General features: G+C 36.9%; 1 protein-coding gene across 3 annotated transcripts; it reads left to right on the top strand.

Annotated features, from left to right (window-relative positions):
• Window positions 1-1556: 1556 nt before the first annotated feature.
• jakmip1 (janus kinase and microtubule interacting protein 1) lies at window positions 1557-21935 on the top strand. Of its 3 annotated transcripts, XM_056769407.1 has the most exons (21): window positions 1557-1776; window positions 5304-5541; window positions 8009-8503; window positions 9567-9746; window positions 9875-9988; window positions 10449-10595; window positions 10805-10966; window positions 12409-12468; window positions 13659-13787; window positions 15176-15301; window positions 15682-15765; window positions 17346-17408; window positions 17504-17602; window positions 18904-18999; window positions 19638-19691; window positions 19771-19836; window positions 19964-20032; window positions 20145-20222; window positions 20878-21081; window positions 21214-21279; window positions 21474-21935. In XM_056769407.1, exons 2-21 carry the CDS (start codon window positions 5407-5409, stop codon window positions 21522-21524), a joined length of 2478 nt encoding a protein of 825 aa, XP_056625385.1. In that variant the 5' UTR covers window positions 1557-1776; window positions 5304-5406; the 3' UTR covers window positions 21525-21935. The 3 variants fall into 3 exon arrangements, with proteins under 3 accessions (XP_056625385.1, XP_056625384.1, XP_056625386.1); XM_056769406.1 differs by having other exon boundaries at window positions 21214-21935; XM_056769408.1 differs by lacking the exon at window positions 15682-15765 and having other exon boundaries at window positions 21214-21935.
• Window positions 21936-22131: the final 196 nt, after the last annotated feature.

The raw sequence follows: 22131 nt of genomic DNA, 5'->3' as shown, positions 1-22131 counted from the left end.
AGGTATAAAAAGACGTTTACGTTTTGCCCCACTTGAGCTGGACTTTGGAACAAGATTGGAAACAAAACAAAAGTTTTGTACACACACTTTGAACGCTTATTAAGTAAGAGATAAGAGCAGGTTTAACATAATGAGTTTATTTAGAGTTACATAAACAGAGACTTTCAATCCAAAGTCCTATTTAATGAGCACAATTGTTTGCTTTTGTTCAATTGATGTAAAACATGGTGTTCATATTTTTATTACCCAGCCAGTGTTCACAGATCTAGTGGACCCACAGCATTGTTTTTAAATCAATAAAATGTATGTAAAACACACATAATGTCCTTTTATTTCCCCAGTATAAGAACAATTTTAATGAATAGTGTCTGACTTGCACTACGATCTTTAAAATATATGGCACAAGTGATACTTACTTACATAACTAGCTAAAACCCAAGTATCAGTTATCCACAAGGATGATAATTTAATATGCTGTATTAAGCATCACTTTGTAAAATGTTAGGGCATCTCAAAGTGCTTGCTTGCAGGCTACTTTTAACCTTTTACTATTCAGATCAGCTCCAAAAGTAGCCTATAGCCTACATTTGAAAGACTGCAGTATATTACAAAAGTACACATGAGAAATATGACAAATGTATAACACCAGAAATGTTTGTGATTCAGTTATATAGTACTATACTATATTTGTATTTTGGTGCATAATTTAGTCAGTAACCCCATTTTTGTGATTCATGTTTGCCAGATATTCTATTCTGCTGTATCTATCAGACAACATATTTTGATAAAAGTACACATCCCCTGACTTTTGAACTTTAAGTACTTCATGATGTAATTTGCTGGTCCAGAGAAGAAGTAAAACCACAGTCCACAAATTAAATCCGGACCTGTTTGGGCCAGGTTACTAGCCTGCATGTGGAGCCAATCAAGCATGCTGTAATTTCTGTGTCTGCACTCAAACATACATTTACAAGAAAAGCCAGAGCAACACAACTATATGAGGAAATCTAGGTCACTTTACTGATGTTTCTGAGCCGGATTTTCCACTTCACTCAGCAAAGACTCAACCCCACGCCAGCTCTTATTTCCCCTTTATTTCACTGTGGTTGATTGTATGAATGCAGTAATCATGCGGTCCACTCTAACATTCTTAACCCCTTATCATCATGAGTTAATCTGCTAGGAAACAACTACTCAGTTTCCATGGTGGTTGACATGTTACTTGTAAGCAGTATGTCTCGCTAAAATGTAAACCTAAGAAATGAAGCAGCTCAATGAAAGGCATGACTTTCAAATCAACAATAGTGGCCAAAAGTGATGTCTATCTAATCGAGTTAGATTGATACCATCAAAATATGCGGTCTATAATAATGGATAAATGCACTTTTATTTCTCCCACTCTAATAATCTGACAATCTAAAAGCCGTTACCCATCTTATAAATGTGAACGATATGGTGCTGACGTTGTGTCATTACCGTCCAATAGTAAAGGCTCAGCTCATGAATATTAAATAAACCGCGTTCACCGTAGTAGGATTCGTAAATTGGCTGGCGGGTTTCTGTCGCGTGTATAGTGGAGACGTAAACCATGTAATGCCATCCGGTAATAGTATCACATCACCACATCTGTTGGTACAGCATCACAAACACCAACATCATCCCTACACTTCCGCATCTACTGTCAGATGTTGTGAATCGGTCTGTTTCTCTGCATGCAACGGAACAATAAGACACATTTTCGGCCTGCGTGAACTGCGGACACCTGAGACGCGAACGGTAAGTTACTATGTATCATAAAACACAGGGATTAATTTATAACATTTATAACAGCATTATTATAAGAAACACTGTTTATTAATGACTGAGTTTGATGTGCGTTATTGTGAATGAATGTGATTCTCTCATCACTTTTAATAGAGAGACTTTATTGATCAGCTCGCCCTCATCGCTTCTGAAAAATATCACGCACTCGTTTTAAATGATTAAAAAAAAAGATTTGTTCAGTTATGTAATAGCAACATCTGACATGCTCTCGTCATGTGGTCGTGTTCTTAACGTTAGGCTATATCTATAGGGCTGATGAAGGATTCACGTCCATCTCTCGACTGTCAGTCACGATAAAGCTGTCAGTCACGCATCATGATGTGAGGTATTTCGTGTGTTATAAGAGGTTCGGCTGCCTGCAGTGGGTCTGTGGGTGTGGTTCTGACGGCCGGTGATGATCAATTCTGCATCCATATACCCCGAACACAACGCACTGTTCCCACGGTAATGAAGAAAGCGTCGAAATTAAATAGTAGAATTTAAACTTTGAAACGCATTTAATGCTTTTACGTTGCTAAGTATACTTTATACATCTTGGCCTTTTTAAAATCATTTAGGTTTTACTGAATCAATTGAATAGCCACTATAATAGAGCATTTGCTGTGGCAGGTATGATTTAACATAGTTAAAAAATATGTCCTCCTAATAAAGACTTTAAAAAGCCTAATGCGTGTTTAATTGACTGTCTCTTTTAAATAGTAAATAACTGTAAATGGAGCCAAGACTTTAAGGTGAGTGGGTATAGTAGTGGCTATACCATAGACACTGACTTTCATAAAGGTATTATCTTGAGTAAAAAGTTTGACAGGTGGCCCTGGTAGCTGCTAATTTTCACTTTTATATTATTCTTTGAAAGTGCAGTCTTTATAAAATAATAATTATATCTAGTAATGAGCAACAACGAGTCATGGACATCGGTAAAGGACTGTTAACATGTTGTGCAAAAGCAGTATGCCAAGACAGTAACTCGTCTGATCATAAAATCTTGCAGGATCATCTTTCTTTTGCCAGCGTCATAGCTATTCTAGCATCAGGTTGAATGTTTGTAAGTAGGTATGTTTTTTTCAATGTTGGGTGTGTTTGTGTGCTGGTTTGTTTTGAGATCCTTATTTGATTACTTGTAATATGGCTACACTTATACCCCAATGTTGCATTAGTATTGCAACCCTCCTAGTGAAATGAACTGAACACTCTGAGTAGCATTTACATTGTCAACACAACTGTTTCACCCCACCAAAACACAAATTCAAACCTGTCCTGTAAGTGCATAATTATAATCTGCCACTAGCTTAGTTTGATGTGCAGTTTCAGAAAACAAGTCTTTATTGAAGGCTGCATATCTCCCTAAACAGCATGCTTAATACTACATTTACCCATGACCAGTGAGCCACTTCAATAATTTGAATAGGGTTTTATATCCAAGCCATTAAGATTGCAAGTTTTGATATTAAGGTTATTAAATGTTTCAATGGTCTACAAATGTGTTGAACACCATAGAGGTGTGGGTAAGTGTACTATACCTTTTGGGGGATGCTGTATATGAGACTGCACTACCTGAATCACAGAATTTACAAACAACATTCCCAAGCCGTTTAATTGCAATATTTTGCCATTTCTGTCTCGCGCAACCCGTTGCTTTTAGATAGAGTTCACATATTATTTCTCTCTTTGACTCGCAGCTCAGTTATTGTGAAACGTAATTGTCTTGTTCCAATTTTCAGTTTCTGTAAGTGAATCTGCCATTCAGCTTGGCTTTGATGTGTGTTGCCTGTAAATGTGCAATATCTGCATAATGTCATTTAACTTAATGGCAGGACACCTTGGAGCCATGTGTGTTTGGGTGTGTGTGTAGGTTTATTTTAATTAGCAACTTACTCAGATTTTTGTGTGTGTTTTTAATGTGTCGTAGACCCTATTGCATGTGCTTGCTGTTTGGTAGTACTTGTTCATTTTGCAGTTAAGAGAGATTTGGGGGACCAGTGTGTAGAGTAGTAAAGCTTTTTCTTGTGCTTGTAATCTTTAGAGCTGTTATTTCATGTCACAAAGGGGTCAAGATAAACCACAAGCCTATTATTTGTCATTAAATTTTTTGGTTTAAGTTTCTTTAAGTTCTGTTTTAATAGCCCAAAATCTTATATTAGGTAAATCAAGTAATTTAATGAGCTCTATTTCACTTATGTTCTACCGTATGTCTGTCACATCCGGTAAAAGGTTGATTTCCATAGCTCTCCTTGTTACATAGCTGACAGCCTTAGGGCTCAACTATGTGGTTGTTCTGTACATACAAAAGCAGACACAGTGACCTTTGTCACATGTTGGTTAACTGATATCAGATCTCCAGAAGTATGATCTGTCCTGTGAAAGATGGATTTGGCTTAACTATACTCCAAAAAAGAACAGTCTGTGAATTGTTAACTTGCAGAACCTCGAAGACTAGACCACGCTTTCAGTTGTTGGCATAACTGTATTGCCTTTATAGGGCAAAATAAGAATTGTGAGAGAAAGCTTGAGATCAGTTAACAGACAGTTAACACGTGTTCTTTAGGGCCACTGCCAGTATGTTGTAGGCATACCCAATGAGGTTTCTTTGGTTTTCAATGACTTGTCTTGTTATAGGCTTATAAATTGACAGGACTGAAAAATTTGCTGATGTTTAGATATTATCCCTATCATCCAAACAATAACTGTCCTATAAGCTTTCCTGTGGCTCAGTGGTTAGAGCATGGCACTAGCAATGCCAAGGTCCGATACCAGGGGATTGCATAGTCAAAAACGAATGTATAATACAATGCAATGTAAGTCGCTATGAATAAAAGCGTCTGCCAGCTGCATAAATTAACATGTAAGAAGATCATAGAAGCTGTTATTTCTCCGGTACAAAAAACACACCAAAAATTACATAAAATGTAAACTTTTAATGAAAAGATTATGTAAAATAAGTAATTGTTTTACTTAATCTCATTTAGCTCTACTAAATTTCATATAATGGTGTTCAGCCTCCTGCTGTCTTTAATGGTGAAAATACAAATGAAGGGTTTGGTTCCAAAAAGAGATAACTTTTAAAAATCATGTTTTTTTGTGCTTTTCAATGAATATCAATCAAACTGCAGTTCGTTTGTTTTGATTTGAGCCATAATAACATAATTATCAAAAAACATCTAACTAACACAATAAAACACAATCAAAAAATGCTAACAAAATGAAAAAAAAAGATTTTTTTTAAAAATGGAGTTATCTCACAAATACTGTTACAGTAGTATCGTGAGGCTCCACTAGATGGAGTCGAAAACATGCCAAACAGGTTGGAGCCAAATTCTGGTGAACAAATGGTGCAAAATGAGTTTCCATGACTGTTTGTGTGTGAACTGTAGCTTTGTGAGCAAATGTTAGGGCAACGCCCCACTCTTAGTAGTGGAACAACTGTGTGTGCAGTGAGTTTGACTGTAAAATTCACAGACTCTCTGTCTTTGTTTTTTTAGCCAAAGAAGAGGAAGATGAAGTTGATGGTGTGGTTAATTTCCAGTGTTATAGAAATTTTGGAGTGAGATTGGACTGCAGAAGTGTGGATTTGACTGGGAAATTATGGCTGCAACCACACCCACAGCAGCCCCACCTCCCAAAAAGAGCAGAGGGAAACAGGAGATAGAGACAGCCAACGAAGAGCTGAAGAGCCGCCTGAGCGATGTTCAGAATGAACTGCAACAGGAAAGAGGAAAGGTACATTTTTTTTTCACACTACACCCAATTTCATTTGGTTGCAAATCTGATTTTTAGGTCTGACTCTTTGCACTACTGAAATCAGATCTCTTTGTCAAGACACCGTGGTCCAACATCCATATGAACATTGGTTGCCATAGAAATGATTTACATATCAGCCCACACTGTATCACACTGAAGATGGAAAACAGGAAATGTCACCTTTGCTAATGCTGTTGTAGCATCCTACTTGAATGCTAAACTCATGAGCCGCTTGTTAAAATATAACTGTATGGCAGTACTGTATTTTACTTGTTCGCTCATTCACTATACATAAAATTCATAGTTGGCTGTATGGAGAAACGTACATCTATAAATGGTTTGAAAGCAACACAAACATTTCTGTACATGTGTGTTTTTGTTGCCTAAACTGGTAGAAATCCGCAAAGAATAGAAGCCCTTTAGATTATTTATGATAACAAAATAAAGAAATAATAAGTAAATTACATTAGCTAGTTAAGTATGTCTAGCCAATATTATGTTGAGTTACCAGTGAAATAGCAATTTCTTGCCTAAACTTCAATGCGAAAGCAGTGTTGCCAGACGTACCATAATCAAAGTATTTGCACCATAAATTTTACTTCGGTGCGATGTATGATCAATAATCCCATAATGTACAATAATTTCAAAATTTTGTGACACTTCAAATGATAGTTGTTGTAATGATATGGCTTCTGTACACATTGATCTAGTTGCGGATCCTATGTGTGCCATCATGATTGTAAGAATGTGAATGTGCAGTTACTCATGCCTCACGCTACGTCTTCTCGGCAAATCATCTGGGAAAATGACTCTCTCTCACAAGCACAAGTTAGCATTCCCACAGCAACGGCGCTTATGTCAGTCCTGAAGGAAGGTGAAGACAGGGGAAAGGCAAAAAAGAAGGCAGAGTCTGGATGGCAGCTTAAAAGTAAGCACAGACAGAAAACATACAAAAGTTAATGGGAAACGGACCCCGTTTTGCAGGATGAATAAGACCTGTGTCAGACAATGACACCAAAGCCTTCTGCCGGTCGTGTCAAACATTTTTGTCTTGATAAGTATCAGTATTTTATGCATTCGACACGTTTACAATAATTTTCTTCCAAATACAATAGTTTTGAGCTTCTGGTACGATAGTTGGACATTTCCAATCTGGCAACACTGTAAGATAGTTAAGAGACCCTTTTACAAACTGTTTCTATAATAAAATGAAAATACAATAAAAGTCAACAAATTGTTTATGTAATACAGAAAATATTTATATCAAATAATTTTCATATAAAAGATAAAAAAGTAAATAGTTTTATTAATAGCCACAAGCCAGACCGATAAACAAGCATAGACCTGAAGATAACTTTGGACTAGGCGCATGTATCTGATCATGAAACCGTCTAAAGACATTGTATGGTACAGCAGAGTTATTATAGTTTTATTTGTTTATTATTATAATTTTACTGCCTTAAAAATACTTCAGTTTATTTTTGAAGCAACATTTAAAATTTTCCTTGAGTTAAGTTTTTCCAATTATTTTTAGGTCAATGAACAGGAGCGTTTTCAAAGTTTAAATTTGAGTAAACTAAAATAACAGTGTGTTCATGTCACATCCCACATAACAGTTTGACCAAAATGTTTCCAATGCTTTTATTTTTATTAGGTGTTGTTCCATATACAAATAGAATTAAAGAAAGGAGTTAATTATGTCAAAAGAAACCTTTTGCATGCTTTTGCTGTCTGAACAAGACTGATCTTCTGCTCCGTTAAGTAATCTGCTTGTCAATCAAAAGATTTTGATTCTGAGAACCCTTGGAATTTAGCACCCGACTGTCACAATATGTGCCAGTCATTGCTTCATTGGCAAAACCTATTTTAAAAGAGAATTGCCTCGTGGAAAAAGTCTGAAATAATGGTTTAAACTGCTGTCCAGCACTGTTGTGGTTTAGGGTGTTTGTGGGTGTTATTCATCGTAACTCGATAACAAAACTTGGTTTGGAGCCTGATTAAATAAATACTAGAGGTTTAAAGAGGAACAAAAACCTTTTTGTTTGCCATTTTGGTAGCTTGTTACCCATTTAATTTCATCCTCTCTCTTTTTCTTCTAACTCAGTAAATCCTGGTGGTTTTAACTATATTGCCGAGTCGAGATTGTGAAGTTGCATTGTTGGTAGAATTTCCTCAATGTTAGCTTAAGTTAAGTGAAGACAAGAAAACTTTTAATCATTTAGTAGACCCTTTAATCCAAATGGGAGATAACAGAAGCAATCAAGTCAACAAAATGGGCAACAAATTTGTAAGTGATGTGGCTCTTCAAAGATAGTCAAACACACTGCAAATAGCTTTTTGCACCGGTTGAGAGGCAGAACATTCCTCAAGCCACTTTTCTTCTAGTCGGCTTGTTGGGATCTTTTAATAAAATAAGTCAGTGCACATCTTTTCTGTCACCTTCTAGGTGGGCAAATTACGAGAGCGACTTCAAGAACTACGGGGGCAGCGTGAGACAGAGCAGCACAAGCACTCAGTGGCTCTCACTGAACTTCGCGTCAAACTCCACGAGGAGAAGCAGCGGGAGGTGGCGTCCGCACGAGAGACCCTATCCCGGCAACATGATGCAGAGATGGCGCGGGCGGCCCGCCTTCGAGAGACCGAGCTGTCCCGTTTGCAAGCGCTGGTGTGTGTTTTACGGGATGGAGCCAGCAGCGAACTACGGAACGCCCTCAAGGAGGAGGCCAGAGAGGAGGCCCGCAAGAGCTACGAGGCGGAGAAACTACGGCTTACGCAGGAGCTGCAGGAGGCAAAGACGTCACGGCGACAGGCGGAGGAGGCCCTGGCCAATGCCGTGCAGGCAGACAGGGCCAAAGCAGCGGATCTCAGAGTGGCCCATCAGGCTCATCAGGAGGAGATACAGAGAATCAAACGAGAAAGCGAAAGGGAAATCCGGAGACTGGTGAGATGGATGAGTTATTTCAATTTGTGAGGACTTGCATTGCAGAGAAGTCTATTGGATGTCATATGAGGGGTCTTATACAAGTTAAAGGAGCTGTATGTAACATTGACACCTAGCGGTTGAGCTTGGTATCGCAGTCCAAATTCAAAATATTGGCGAGGGTTTTTCCCCTCCTCCTCCTCCTCAGACTCGATGCTCACAGGAGTTGCCAGACACTTACAGGAGTGTAATGGACAGCATCTACTCTTACACTGTAAGTTAATCTGATTAATTATACTGTAGTGTGCAGTGGTTTTGTTGTTTGCAAATATAACTCAATCAGCAGCTCGTTTAAGAGGTTGCGGCCTGCGGGGGTTGCATTTACGGGCCATATTGCTGTCTCGTCTGAATAACCAAAATAAAATTGTATATTACTCCTCGTAAATTGTAAAATAATATAGTTATTCTTTCTAAGTTTTCAACTTAATAGTACCGGGAAGGGTGGAATCTCCTCCATCCCAGATCATTTGTTGTGCTTGTCTCAAACTGGCAACCAAGCTGTCGAAATACACTAGTGGATAAATAGTCAGTGGGCAGGGCCACACGGACCAAAACAAAAACTGACATTCCGGCACGGAACGCACATTTCAGATTGGAATAACTGGCTATAGCATTGTTTTTTAGACAATCCAATATACGAACTTGGCATGTTTCCTAAATGTCTAAGAACATACAGTATTAAGGTACTGTTTCGATTTAATAGAGTACAATTATTACATACAGCTCCTTTAAATGTTTTTAATGCCACTTTAAGGCGAAATAAAGACAAAAATAATTATTTTCAAACAGATTTTCCAAATACTTGCCAAACTCAAACTATTGATTGAGCCAATCTTCTAGATTCTTATAAGTCTCAACATATTTAAAACCATCATTCATCAGCCAATTCAAGGCATTTTCTATTTGGTTTTCTACCTTCAAACCTAATACGGATATATAACAGTGGCTCAAATTTCTTTTGTCAGTGCATCAGGCCTGAAGGGAACAAAAAAGCATGTTTAGTCATGTTACATGTGTCTGACAGATGGAGGAGTTGAGGAGCAGAGATCGTGTGGTGCAGTCACTGGAGAGAGAGCTTGGTGTGCAGGCGGGTCAGACTAAGCGTCTCCTGCTACAGAGAGAGGAATCAGAACGGCATCATGGGAGTCCAAAGAGAGAGATGGCACCTGCCCTTGGGGAGAACACAGACTCCCCTGTTAACCAGGTCTGAAACACAGCTGACAAAAAGCTTATAGAAACACTGAGGAGTGCAAATATGTCAGCCATTTCCTTGCATGTTAAACTAACATTATCATGACAGAGTAAAACATGTTTATGGGTGTCTGTTTATAGGAAGTGGATGAGAGGGACGTTCGTAGGTTTCAGCTGAAGATCGCAGAGCTGCAGGCTGTTATCAGGAAACTAGAGGACAGAAACACATTGCTATCAGATGAAAGGAATGAATTGGTATGTGCACACAAGAACTTTTTAAGCAACTTTATTTTTAAGAGTGTATTTAACATTTCTACCTTCACCCCAGTTCAATTTCTCTATATGTCCTTTATGGACATTTATCTTATTATAATTTAACTGTATGGAACTGAGTTTACTAAACAGTTGTACCACTTTAATGCACAGTATTTGAGTGCATGTCCAAACGATTTACTTCTTATGCAAATAAGGGCTCAAAATGGAATAAACCTCATTCACAAACAAATATTTACGACATGCCACCATTGTACTGTACTGTTGAGGTTTTTTAGGCCATGCTTTTTTGACATGTGAGGCAATTCCCCATGTCCCTTTTACTGTTGGGTCCAAATTACAAAGTCTAATCAAAGTGCTTTACAAACGTCTTATTACTTCCTTTAGATTTATTTTGTAAGCATGCGGTCTGTATGTAGAGAGGTCTCTCTGTGTCTTAAAGCTGAAACGGGTGCGCGAGACGGATGGAGAAATAAAGCCGCTCATGGAAAAATATAAACGGTTGCATAAAAAGAATGAAGAGCTCCAGCAGACACTACAACGCATGGAGGACAAGCTAAAGACGCTCAGCAGGGAGAACGCAGAACTGGTTTGTTGTTTAAGATAACACTCATTTACATTGGATGAACTTCTGTAATGTGAAGTAATTTTAACTAAAGCTGAATGTTACTTTACACTAACAGCCAACAAAGCCATAATAACATCATCAAATAAGTTGTTAAGAATATTATAAATGAAAGTTAAATGTCAACTTTCAGAATAAAGTTCACGTTGTGTTTAAACCCTTGTTTCTGTCAGAAGGAGAATTCACAGCAGAACTCACAGAAGAGCCCCCAGCCAGGCTTGTTGAAGAGACACACCTCTCTGACAGACCTCAGTCATGCTCATGAACAACAGGAAGTTGAGTATCTCCACATGCAAATCAACGAGCAGCGTGGTGTTATTGAGGAGCTAACGCAGGTGGGCAATTCCAGCGTCACGGATGTGAAATAAAAATGCTCAGAGAATCTGTTTGTTACGAATATGTTGAACCGTCTGTTTATATTTTACTAAACCCTTCTTGATAGAGTCTAAACATTAGAAAAATGTCAGTCTATGAACACATTTTCTGTTTTAAAAAAAAAAGGAAATAAACATGTGTGACATGGATGTGAGAAAAAAGGACACGGTTTTTGGGAGACAATAAACTTTGTAGGAATTCTGTGAATTAAAATGCACAAACCTGAATCAATAATACCCAATGAATGGAGAAGGGATGCGTCTTAATATAACATAAGTTAGTAACTTTATTTATGAGGAATATGAACCGTTATGGATTTGACAATCATGAAAATGGCACTTACCTGACTAGGAAAAATCATACACTAAAAATAAATATATTTTTTTATGAAGAGAGACCTCATATGGGTATTTAACCCACCAAATGTTAATATCTATGCTGTTAGCATTTCAAAAACCTTTGGAAAAAACATAATGTTTCACGGTAAGATTGACATTTTAATGGAATTGCACAGCTACAGTATTCCTTGACCACATACACGCAGTGTAAATTGTTTACATTTTACTAACTTGTTTGTATGTGTGTCAAAGTAAAATAAACTATTTTGTTTGAAGAAATAAACAGTGTTCCCTGATTTGATCCTTTTATCAATATTTGATTGGCTATTGTTGCATGGGCTTTGATATTATTGGTTAATAACTTAAATGCCCACCCACATGGCCTTGATTACTTCAGCAGAGAAAAGAAAGAAAGAAAAGGGTTATTATATTGAACTTATATCATTCACAATAAGACCAGAGACAAAAAACACGTTACCTTTGCATTTCTTGTCAGGTGTTTACTCTGAAGTCCTTGTCAGATTATTAGATTTACAGTGTATGTGTGTGTGTGTGTCAGTGTTTGTGTGTGTTTAATCTGTAAATGGTCACACTCAGTAGTTATTTGTGTTTGGTAATCAGTGCTGTGTTTGTTAATTTGCTTGTTTTCTTCATTAACAAGAGGCCTCATTATAAATGAGTTAGCCTCTCGCTCTTCCCATGCAGCTGTGTTCACATGCACAGTGATGTCACTGTATTACCCACAACATGCTGCTGGTCCATCTGAGGCAGCCTAAAAAAACAAAACGCACCATTTTGTGAAACCTGTTTTGCGCAGTATTGAGGCCTAAAACCTTATAATCTTAAACCAACATGTACAAAAATTAGGTTACAATAATATAAATTGAATCTGCAAATAGAGTGAAACACCAAACATTTGTGTAAATATCATAGTCCATGATCATTTTTGTGTTTCTCTATTAAACCGGAAACTGAACAGGGTGTGTGTTTTAGGTGCGTTGTGCTATTGTGATGTGTTGTATAATAAGCCATCAGTTAAATGTGATTTTTGAATCTCCATTCAGGAGCGAGACAGACTGGTGATTAGCAAAAAGAACAGAAGAAGAAACATGAAATTGCCCAAGGTGAGATGCTTTTCTGGCTTTCCTTCATTTTGGATTGTGTTTTCAGGACGTTTCGCTCAACTTCTTCATTTCTTTAAAACACATGAACACTCTCTCTCTGTCCTGTCACTAAGCAACTGTCTCCTCTGAGAAGTTTTTGTTAATTCATGTGTATGTCAGCACATTAATTGGCCTCTCGAGACCTCAGAGTCGAGCTAAGTTCGTTAATTTCTCTCTAGTTTCTCATTGATTTTTAACCTTATAGCGGTACTCAAACTCTCTAATGTAATTTCTTTCAATTGGTTATGAACATGTTATTTAAAAATATATATATGTCTGTTGTACCATGTGCAAAAAGTCTTTAAAGTCTATCTTGCTTAAAAAAAATATTTTTTGCATTTTTAATTCATGTTTAATGTTTATTCTAGTTTGTTTTAGATAAAAGGAATAATAGATGCCTATGGCATGTCCTTAGATGATTAGACAGACTTGTGGGGTGGGGTTTAGTTGTTTCGTTCTCTAGAATTGTTGCCAAGGAGGAGGAGTCAGTTGACTTGGGTATAATCTTGCTCACTAAAAACATCAGACATTATTGTACCACAGGTTTAGTCATCCATTGGATAGATGCTTTTGGAGTTCTGTTTAATAGGTTTTTGAGTTTTTTGGAGGGATGTTTAAAAGGAAATGAAAGCTGAGGAGCATATATGACACATACAGTATGACAGAATATTTCCTGCTTGTGCTGTATCTCTCCATGTTCCTCTGTCTGTGTGGTCTGGTGTGTCTGTATTTTTCTGGCTGTAAGGAGATGACCTACAAACACGATGGTAAGAGGAATCGACAGCCTAATGGCTCAATGGAATCTGTGTCACATTTTTATTACTGAAATTTCATAACAACCAGGGAAATTTGCCAAGAATCCTTAATTTTCAAATCAACTTGCTTCTGTGCATCTGTGGCATGCTGCAAATTGATATTTGTTCGATTTATTTGCCAAACCCCTTTTTCTGTTCTCGCACATATTATGCAAAGTGTTAATTGGCATTGGTCTATAAAGGAGTTAAAATTTGATGTAATTTTGCTTGGACAAGGTTAGTAAATGTTTGTATTGCACTAGTCCAATGTTAAAAATGTTAGGCTTTCATGTTAATGTTAAAGTGTTTTTATGTATGTACTTGGACTGCTTTTGACCATCTCTCTTTGTCTTTTAGAGGCATGTTGTGGAGACATATTTTGGATTTGATGAGGAATCGGTCGATTCTGAAACATCGTCTCTGACATCATATAACACTGACCGCACAGATCACACCCCCGTCACCCCAGAAGAGGAACTTGAGGATGTGCGTTAAGTGTTTCTTTAAATACCTTTTTAATATTCATAACAAGAATCAAAAACATCCAACACAAAATCTCATCAGTTTTTCTGGCAAAGAATCTTGCATCATAAATTCTGCTGTGCAGTGAGCATGGACCTGTTTCTAATGTTTGTTTAATGCGAAGTACTGTCTTTTGGTTAATTGTGTTTAAGTGTTCTGCTCAAGGGAACGTAACAGGAGATCTCAGCAGTTTTCTAGGTGATATGTACCCAACTACCTGGCTGTTGTTTACTCCTCAAAGTCAGCATGAAACGAATATCCGAGTGAAACGGCTTCTGAAATTAGGAAAAAATGATTGGTCTGTTGTAAATTGGGCCTGCAGGGAAGGCCAAAAATGCCTGGCCATTGGACAGTCAGTATAGTCCTACCTCTTTTTTTTGTTGCTGACGTCATGTGGTGAAGAGTTGTTGTTGAGAGGGGGAGAGGAGGTTAACGTTTTTGATTAACGATTACAAGTGCAAATGAATAAAAAAAGAGAATGATGTGCATGGATAAATAATTTATAATAATCACTGCAACACTGTGTAAAACACTTTGATTGCATGGTGACTTTAAGAGAGAACAGAACAATGAGCAAGTCGTTGACCATATTCTCATAACAGTGCTAACAGTGTGTTCACAGTATAAACAAGACACTGGTCAGATTATAGTTTACTTTAAGGAACATTTCATCACTTTTGCTTATGATTCCCCCATGTGGCTGATAAGCGCAATTGTCTGTTATCATTGTCGTAAATACTGTGGCTGTATAAGCTTCCCCGTGGACAACGCAATACACGTGAATTTGTTGAGTAAGCAGAAACTGCTGAAGTGAAAATGATGTCTCTAAAATTATTTCAGTGGTAAAGCAACTCTTAACCAAACTAATTATACGTTCGCTGCTACCTGAGCAGCCTCATAGCAGCTAGAACCACACTCTGTTCGTTCTCTGATCGAATCGGTACACACAGCCTGCCCATCTCCTGGCTGCCGAAGAGTGGTAACAGACATTGGTAACAGACATATGTGCTTATCAACCGCATGGGGGAACCCATGAGCAAAACTTCTAACGTGTTGCTTTAAAATAATATGTTAGTTCTGACCAACCTTTTTGTTTAGAGTGAAATGTGAATACAGTAATCTGTTTAGGTCTACTAATTTGTATTGCAGTTAAATATTGTAACCAATCACAGAGAAGTACGTTAGATGCACATAAATAGAGTGGTGATAGTGAACCAGAAGCCTTGACTCAAACCTGTGAAACTACATACATTTTGACATTCACAAGCAAATTACATGACCACAACTCTCATGATTTTGGTCGGACATTATTTTTACAAGTGTGAAATTGTGGAATTACATTTGTCGGTCAGGGCTTTTCCCGGGAGGAGGCCGAGATGCGTTTTCGTCAGCTCACACGAGAGTACCAGGCACTGCAGCGAGCATATGCCCTTCTGCAGGAAACCACGGGGCCCCTGGACCCCGAGAGACACTCCAGGGTGAGGGTTGTTATGCCAACTTCACAGATGCATGTTTAACCTCACTGACACTGGACATTCCTTTTCTTACTAATGCAGTTCTGTAAACAAATCAAATCTTAACATTCATTAAAGAATCAATCTAACCACCAAAATTCTCAAGAACTTCTCAAGACTTTTTCAGAACCTAACTCTCACGCCTTTCAGATTGACCGTAGCCAACAGTCTAGCAAGCATGGCGAAAAATTCCTGCCTCAAAAAAATGTATCTTACTAAAATGTAAACTTTTTATAAATATATAGATTTGAAATCAAAACCAAAACAAACCAAAGGTCACTATGTTCAAACTTTAAGCATGCCCTAGGCTGGCTCTTTGATTGGGTGTATGCTCTATCCGTTAGACGCGGGAGCAGCTGCAGACGGAGCTGATTGGGTGCCAGGCACGGATTGCTGACCTGGAACGGAGCTTGGCAGAGAAGGGGCAGGTAAATGAGAAAGAGGGCGGGGAGAAGAGACCCCTGACTCCACTCACATTGGCTTTGCTGCTTGTCTTTCTTACAGCCATGCTTGTGTGCTGGCGCTACACACAGAGGATATGCCGCCAAATTATGTGACTTTCAACTGGCCAATCCAAGCATGCACATTTATCTATAGGATCAATTAAATTAGCAATTATTGTTAAGTATGGGCTACAGTATAAATTACAGCTCAGTTGTACAACATTGTCTGCATTTGTTCAATTTCAGTCAGATGAGCAGATATTAAGACCAGATCATTTAGTGTGACTGAATCATAAACAATAATACAGCTTGGATTTTGTGTATTTTAATCAATGATATAATAAGGTTTAGTTTTGGTGCTTTTTGTGCCTCGGAATCTATTTAGTTGTTATATGGTTGCCACAAACTGCCTTAATGCTATGAATTTGTGAAATTTGCTACTTTCTTTAGGTTTACATTTGTGTAAACGGAACATTTAGAAATCAAACCCCAACCTTAAGCAGAACTGTATAAAAGTCATTGCACATTGAGTCAGAAAATAGCGCACGTTAAAAAATAAATATGACCTCACGTTTCGTCAATCACATTTACACACACTGCCTGTGATATTTAAGTTTATCATAAAAAAATTAGGACTGGGTTAGATTTTTGGCGTTTTTCGCATCCGTAGCAAGCAATTTGAGAGGCGATTTGACAATTCAGAGGCACGGTACTAATATGAGCGCCAAATACATAAAATACGGCACAAGAATGTACCTCCTGTTTCATTGTCCTGGGCTGTGTTTTGAATGAAATACTACCTTACTGTTTACTGACTACATTGCAGTAAGTTGCACACAGATACTGCCTAGATAGTGTATGAATAAAAAAAATTGAAAAAGATTGTTATAATTAAAATGTTACAAACCCTAGTATGCTACATTTTGCTAGATCAGCATGCTCCATGTTTAATTGTGTCACATTTTAATCTAAATTTTTGTAAAAACATTTAAAATTTTGTCAATCATATCATAACATACTATAAGAGGGGGTGTTAAAAATTGTGGCAGTGCACCTGTGGTTCATTTCTCACATGAAATGAATAGTTAAGCACATTGCATTGTGGGATGTACTATTCCTTGTAGTAATATCTATTTTATACTTTTGATGGTAGTATGCTGTTCCGAACGTAGGCATTCTTATTGTGAGCTTATTTATTGGTTGGTTCACCATGCATGTTTATCACTGGTCAGCCTGCTTTTGCATGCATTTCCTGTCTGTTCTGTTCTGTGCTCTGTCTGTTCTGTCTGCATGTGGCCTAATAAATCTTTATTGAGGAAATTTCTCTCCATTTATGTATTTATTATTTGTGTGTGTTCATGTGTTCTGTTTATAACGTTTATTGTGTTGAACACAATTGATTATAAAAAAAAAATCTGAGAACAAAGTGAATGAGAGATACATGTGTGTGTTTGTGTGTCTACTGTGTGTGATCTGTACATACTGTAATTATAACGAGTGTTAGATAAGTGCTTGCAGTGTAATTTGTAGTGGATTGTGTGTTTGTTCGGGTTTATGTAATGCAGGACTCCAAATGGGTGGAGGAAAAACAAAATCTCATCAGGGTTAACCAGGAGCTCAGAGAAAAGGTACCGTCTTTGACCTAAGCTTCCAATAGCTTCACACAAACTTAAATACAAAACGCTTAACATTCTCCAGCTGCGTTTCTATGTGTGTGTGGCAGATAGCGTCGCTGGAGCAGTGTGAAATGAGATTACGCTCGGAGGTTCGAGATTCCCTGGATCAAAATGAACTACTTGAATTCCGCATTCTTGAACTGGAAGTAAGAGAATCTGTATTGCTTCCACAGCATCAAACAGGGGCAGTCAAGCCTGTAACTTGCCTTCACCATCTACATACTTAAACCCATATCATCCAAAGAAATTGCACTGCATCAAACCTTGTGTCATGTTAATATTTTCACACATGTCATTATATATGTGTTTTTGTTTTAAAAGATGTGTGTTAATATCAATATTGTTTTGTTAAATATAAAATTAAATTAAATAAAATGTATTTGAATTAATCTCCTCACCTCATTTAATTTTTTCCTCCTCCTCCTGCATGTTGGATTTTTTGTGTGAAGTCATTGTTTGTACAGCATCACAAACACTAAATTCACTTTTGTTTGTCAAAATTTACAGTGTAAAATATAAAATTACCAACATATTATTTGTCCAAACATTTATTTGATAAATGTTATACTCTATACTTTATTCTTTTAAAAATGAATCTTCAAAATATAAATGTTATTTTTTGAGAGAATTTTCTGCCATACTTACAATCCATACTGTTTACAATCCATACTGGCCCCTGGGGGGCCCAAGATGTATCCAGGGGAAGCACAGTTTTTGTAGCATTTCATGAAATATAGTGATTTTGTGAAATCAAAGATCAGAAAAATAAGACTCTCCAATTAAAAGAAGTGATGTTCTTTGTATAATTGTATTTGTTTATTTAATTCAAATTTTAAGTTTAAGATCATAAGTCTTTATTTTGGCGGCCAAATAAGTGATGGACCCTACGCATAGGTGGCCTTAGAACGAACAGATGAGAACCACTGGTTTAACAGGTTATTCTTTCCTTTCTATCAACAGAAGTTTATACAATGATATTACATTATAAGAGTTTATAAAATATATTTCAAGCATCACAAATTATTGAGTCTTTTGATTCCTGTGGGTTTTTTGCACATTCCTCTAACCGTTTTGGATTATGCACAGATATATTCTAGGTAATGTGATGTTATTCATCCTTTTCTTCATTTATTTTGATTGCATTTATTGTAATTTCTGATATTCACTGTTTCTTATATACTTTGGCAGTTATATTTTGGCATCCTGCATTTAAATTTAAGGAATAATTCACTCCGAAAGTAATATTCTGTCATCATTTACTCACCCTTTTGTTTCAAACCTGCATGCATGACTTTCTTCAAGTGAAATCAAAAGGTGAATTTTTAAAGAATGTCCTCTTCATTCATATGACATGTTTATTCATACAGTGATGTTTCCTTACAGATACCATTATAGTCCTAAACAATGCTTTCTTTCAATATTTGACCAAGTGTTTTTTAACCATTAGGAGAGAGAACGTCGATCTCCTGCCTTTAACCTGCAAATCTCTGCCTCTGAAAACAACAGTAGCCTACAGCTTCACTGCCAACAGGAGGGTGTCAAGGTGTGTATTCAGTACAATATACTTTGTACTGTAAGTTGACTTATAGACAGTCTCAACAACATACTGCGCATGCATGCTTTTGTGGTTCAAACTTAACTACTGGTACACATCTGCAAAGAAGTTAATTTTGGTTAACAAGCAAAATAAATAACAAGTAAATTACATGGCTAACAAGTCTAACAATTAACATGTCTAGCCAGTATTATTTTGGTTTACCAATGGAATAACTGTTACTTGGCTGGTCTTAAATGTGACCCGTTCAACACGACCCATTCAACAAATTGTTTATTTAATAAAATTAATATATAATAAAATTCAACAAAATGCTTATTTAATACAATTATTATACAATGAAATATTAATATAAATTCAATGAAGTTAAATAGTTATATTATAAGTCACTGGCCAGAACCATCAACAAACACAGACCGGAAGTTAACTTCGTGCCGGGCGCTTGTGTCCGATGAAAGTGTCAATAGTAATAATGTAAACAAATTAAACTAAGACCAGTAGACTTTGGTAATATAACATGGGTTTGCATGTCTTAGCACCACAATTACAACTGTATATATCACATTCACAAAAATGACAGCTTCATCTATTTTGTTTATGCTATTTGGATACGTGTTTTTGTGTAGGACGTCATCATTCCTGACCTTATGAAAAAGCTTGACATTCTTGGTGATAATGGGGTAAGAAAAGTGTGCATTTCTGCTGTAAAACATGCTTGTATTGCTCCTGTGTCTAACAATCAAACGTTTAACCCGGCAGAACTTGCGTAATGAGGAACAGGTCACAGTAATTCAAGCAGGCACTGTGCTGTCTTTATGTGAAAAGGTATCTCTGAATACAAGTAATTTCTTTTTAACACTTATTCACTTGGCAGACACATTAAATTCTCTGAACTGTGTTCGTTGTATTGTTTTACTTTTCTTCCCCTTTTGCCTATATCTGTTTCTAACAGTGGTTGAAGCAAATTGACAACACTGAAGCTGCTCTAACACAGAAAATGATTGACCTGGAAAATGAGAAGGTAAGATCATTCATGCCATCTGAGATAAAAGTCTTATATGTGACTTAAATAAGGTGTAGTGAATGATGCATTACATTGAAGTTACATTCAGTTGTGATATAATCATCAACAGGAGCTGTTCAGTAAACAGAAGGGTTTTTTGGAGGAGGAACTCGACTATAGGAAACAAGCTCTCGATCATGCCCAACTGGTAGGACCATGAGATTATTTTAGTAGAGCACAGTCTGGTCTCAGCAGTAAAAATCACATTCCTGTTCTTCATAAAAACTTTAAGCAACTTTAAAGGCCTACCTCAAAGGGACAGTTCACCTAAAAATGAAATCTCTTTCATCCTGTTGTCATTTCAATGCTGTATGACTTTCTTCCTTTAGCAGAACACAAAAGAAGATATTTTAAAGAAAGTTGGTAACCAAACAGTGCCGGTTTAACAACTTTCTGCAAACTATCTTTTTTGTGTTGTCTGTGGAAGGAAGAAAGTCATACAGGTTTGAAATGACAAGAGGGTGAGTAAATGATGACAGAATTTAAATTTTTGGTTGTACTATCACTTTAAGCACGGAAGTTTTTAGCTGATGAATTCCTAGTAAAGAACTACACTTCCCACAATCCTGAGAGATCCACCAATTAGAGAAGTCAGTGTTGTAGATTCACATGATGCATTGCAAATTACATACAATGCCCCCCAGAATTAAACAATTTTTTTTTATAAAGAATTACATACAATGAATCATTGAAATATGAATTTCAAATCAAATGTGGAGAAAATGCGCAGAATGGTATTGTGTAGTTTTATTGTCCTTTTTTATTGTTAAAAAAAATTCTGTTGCGTTTGTTTTGGTTTTCAGAGGGTGCAGGAGTTAGAGGCTACATTATATGTTGCTCTACAGCAGGAACCAGACAGTTGTCTGGGAGAGAGTTTGAGTGACAGACAGCGAGAAAAGCTTGCGGAGTCAATGGAAGCTGTGCGGAGACAGATCCTAAGACAGAGTCGCCATGCTGACACTCTTGTCTTACAACAGCGGATGGAGCTTCTTCAATCTGCAAAACAGGTCAGGCTGTGTGCTTGTGAGGAAATATGTAGATGATTGTCCCCTCCAAAAAAAACAATTCTTGAAAATCAAGTGCCTAAACAAGACAAACACATACATAGGTGCTTCTCTTTGTGTTTATCTTTCTGACAGAGAATCAGAGAGCTTGAGGACAAGATTGACATGCAAAGACAACATATCAAAGAGATTGAAGAAAAGGTGTGTATGTATGTTTATGAAAGCAGTAGATTGTATTCTGGAAAAAAATGGCCATTAAATGTTCTGAGTTGTGGAATACAGTTGGGTTCGTGTTTATGAATTCTGAATGTGTACTTGTAAATTGGTCTCTGAGACTGACTCTTCCTCTCCTTTCCTCTCTCTTGTTTGACATTTGTTTTTATTATAATTTATAGTTTTTGTTCCTTTTTTTGTTTTTCTCCTTAGCTTTTATTCTCTGGCCTTAACCCCCCCCCAAACATTCACACCAAACACACACTACACTTGTCTCTCTGTTTCTGTCTGTCTCACTCTCTCACACAAACGCGTACACACACACACACACACACAGGTGCAGTATCGAACGAATGATACACACTCAACTTCTCAATAGAATCTTTGGTCAGGCAAACATTCCTCAGTTTGTTATATATATAATGTTTTTTCAGATTTTATGATGCGTTTCCAAAGAGAAACATTTGTATCCCAAGAGGCCCAGTTGAAGCTGCTTAATTTTATGTTGTCCAACTGAAAATTGTGTGATCTAATACAAAATATGTATAATGTACCCTAAATATTTGTTACAATGAGTATTTAAGAACACCTCAACACTTGTCAAACTGCTTTTAGTTTCAATAAATAAAGTTGTATTTTTTTCATATGGGCTAAGGATGACTTTTTTAACAATATGATATTTTAGGAAAACATTGCTCAAAAAATACAATATTAATTTAAGTTTATAAGATTTAACATACAATAAATACAATTTATGTGATCCAAGTGAGTTTTTAGGATATTTTGATTGAAGTTTTCGGTATAAGTCTTAGCCAGCAGGTGTCAGTAAAGAATAAAGAA

This window comes from Triplophysa dalaica, chromosome 16 (assembly GCF_015846415.1).
Source record: "Triplophysa dalaica isolate WHDGS20190420 chromosome 16, ASM1584641v1, whole genome shotgun sequence".
NCBI classification, from domain to species: Eukaryota; Metazoa; Chordata; class Actinopteri; order Cypriniformes; family Nemacheilidae; genus Triplophysa; species Triplophysa dalaica.
This window is presented reverse-complemented; position numbering and strand designations above follow the sequence as displayed.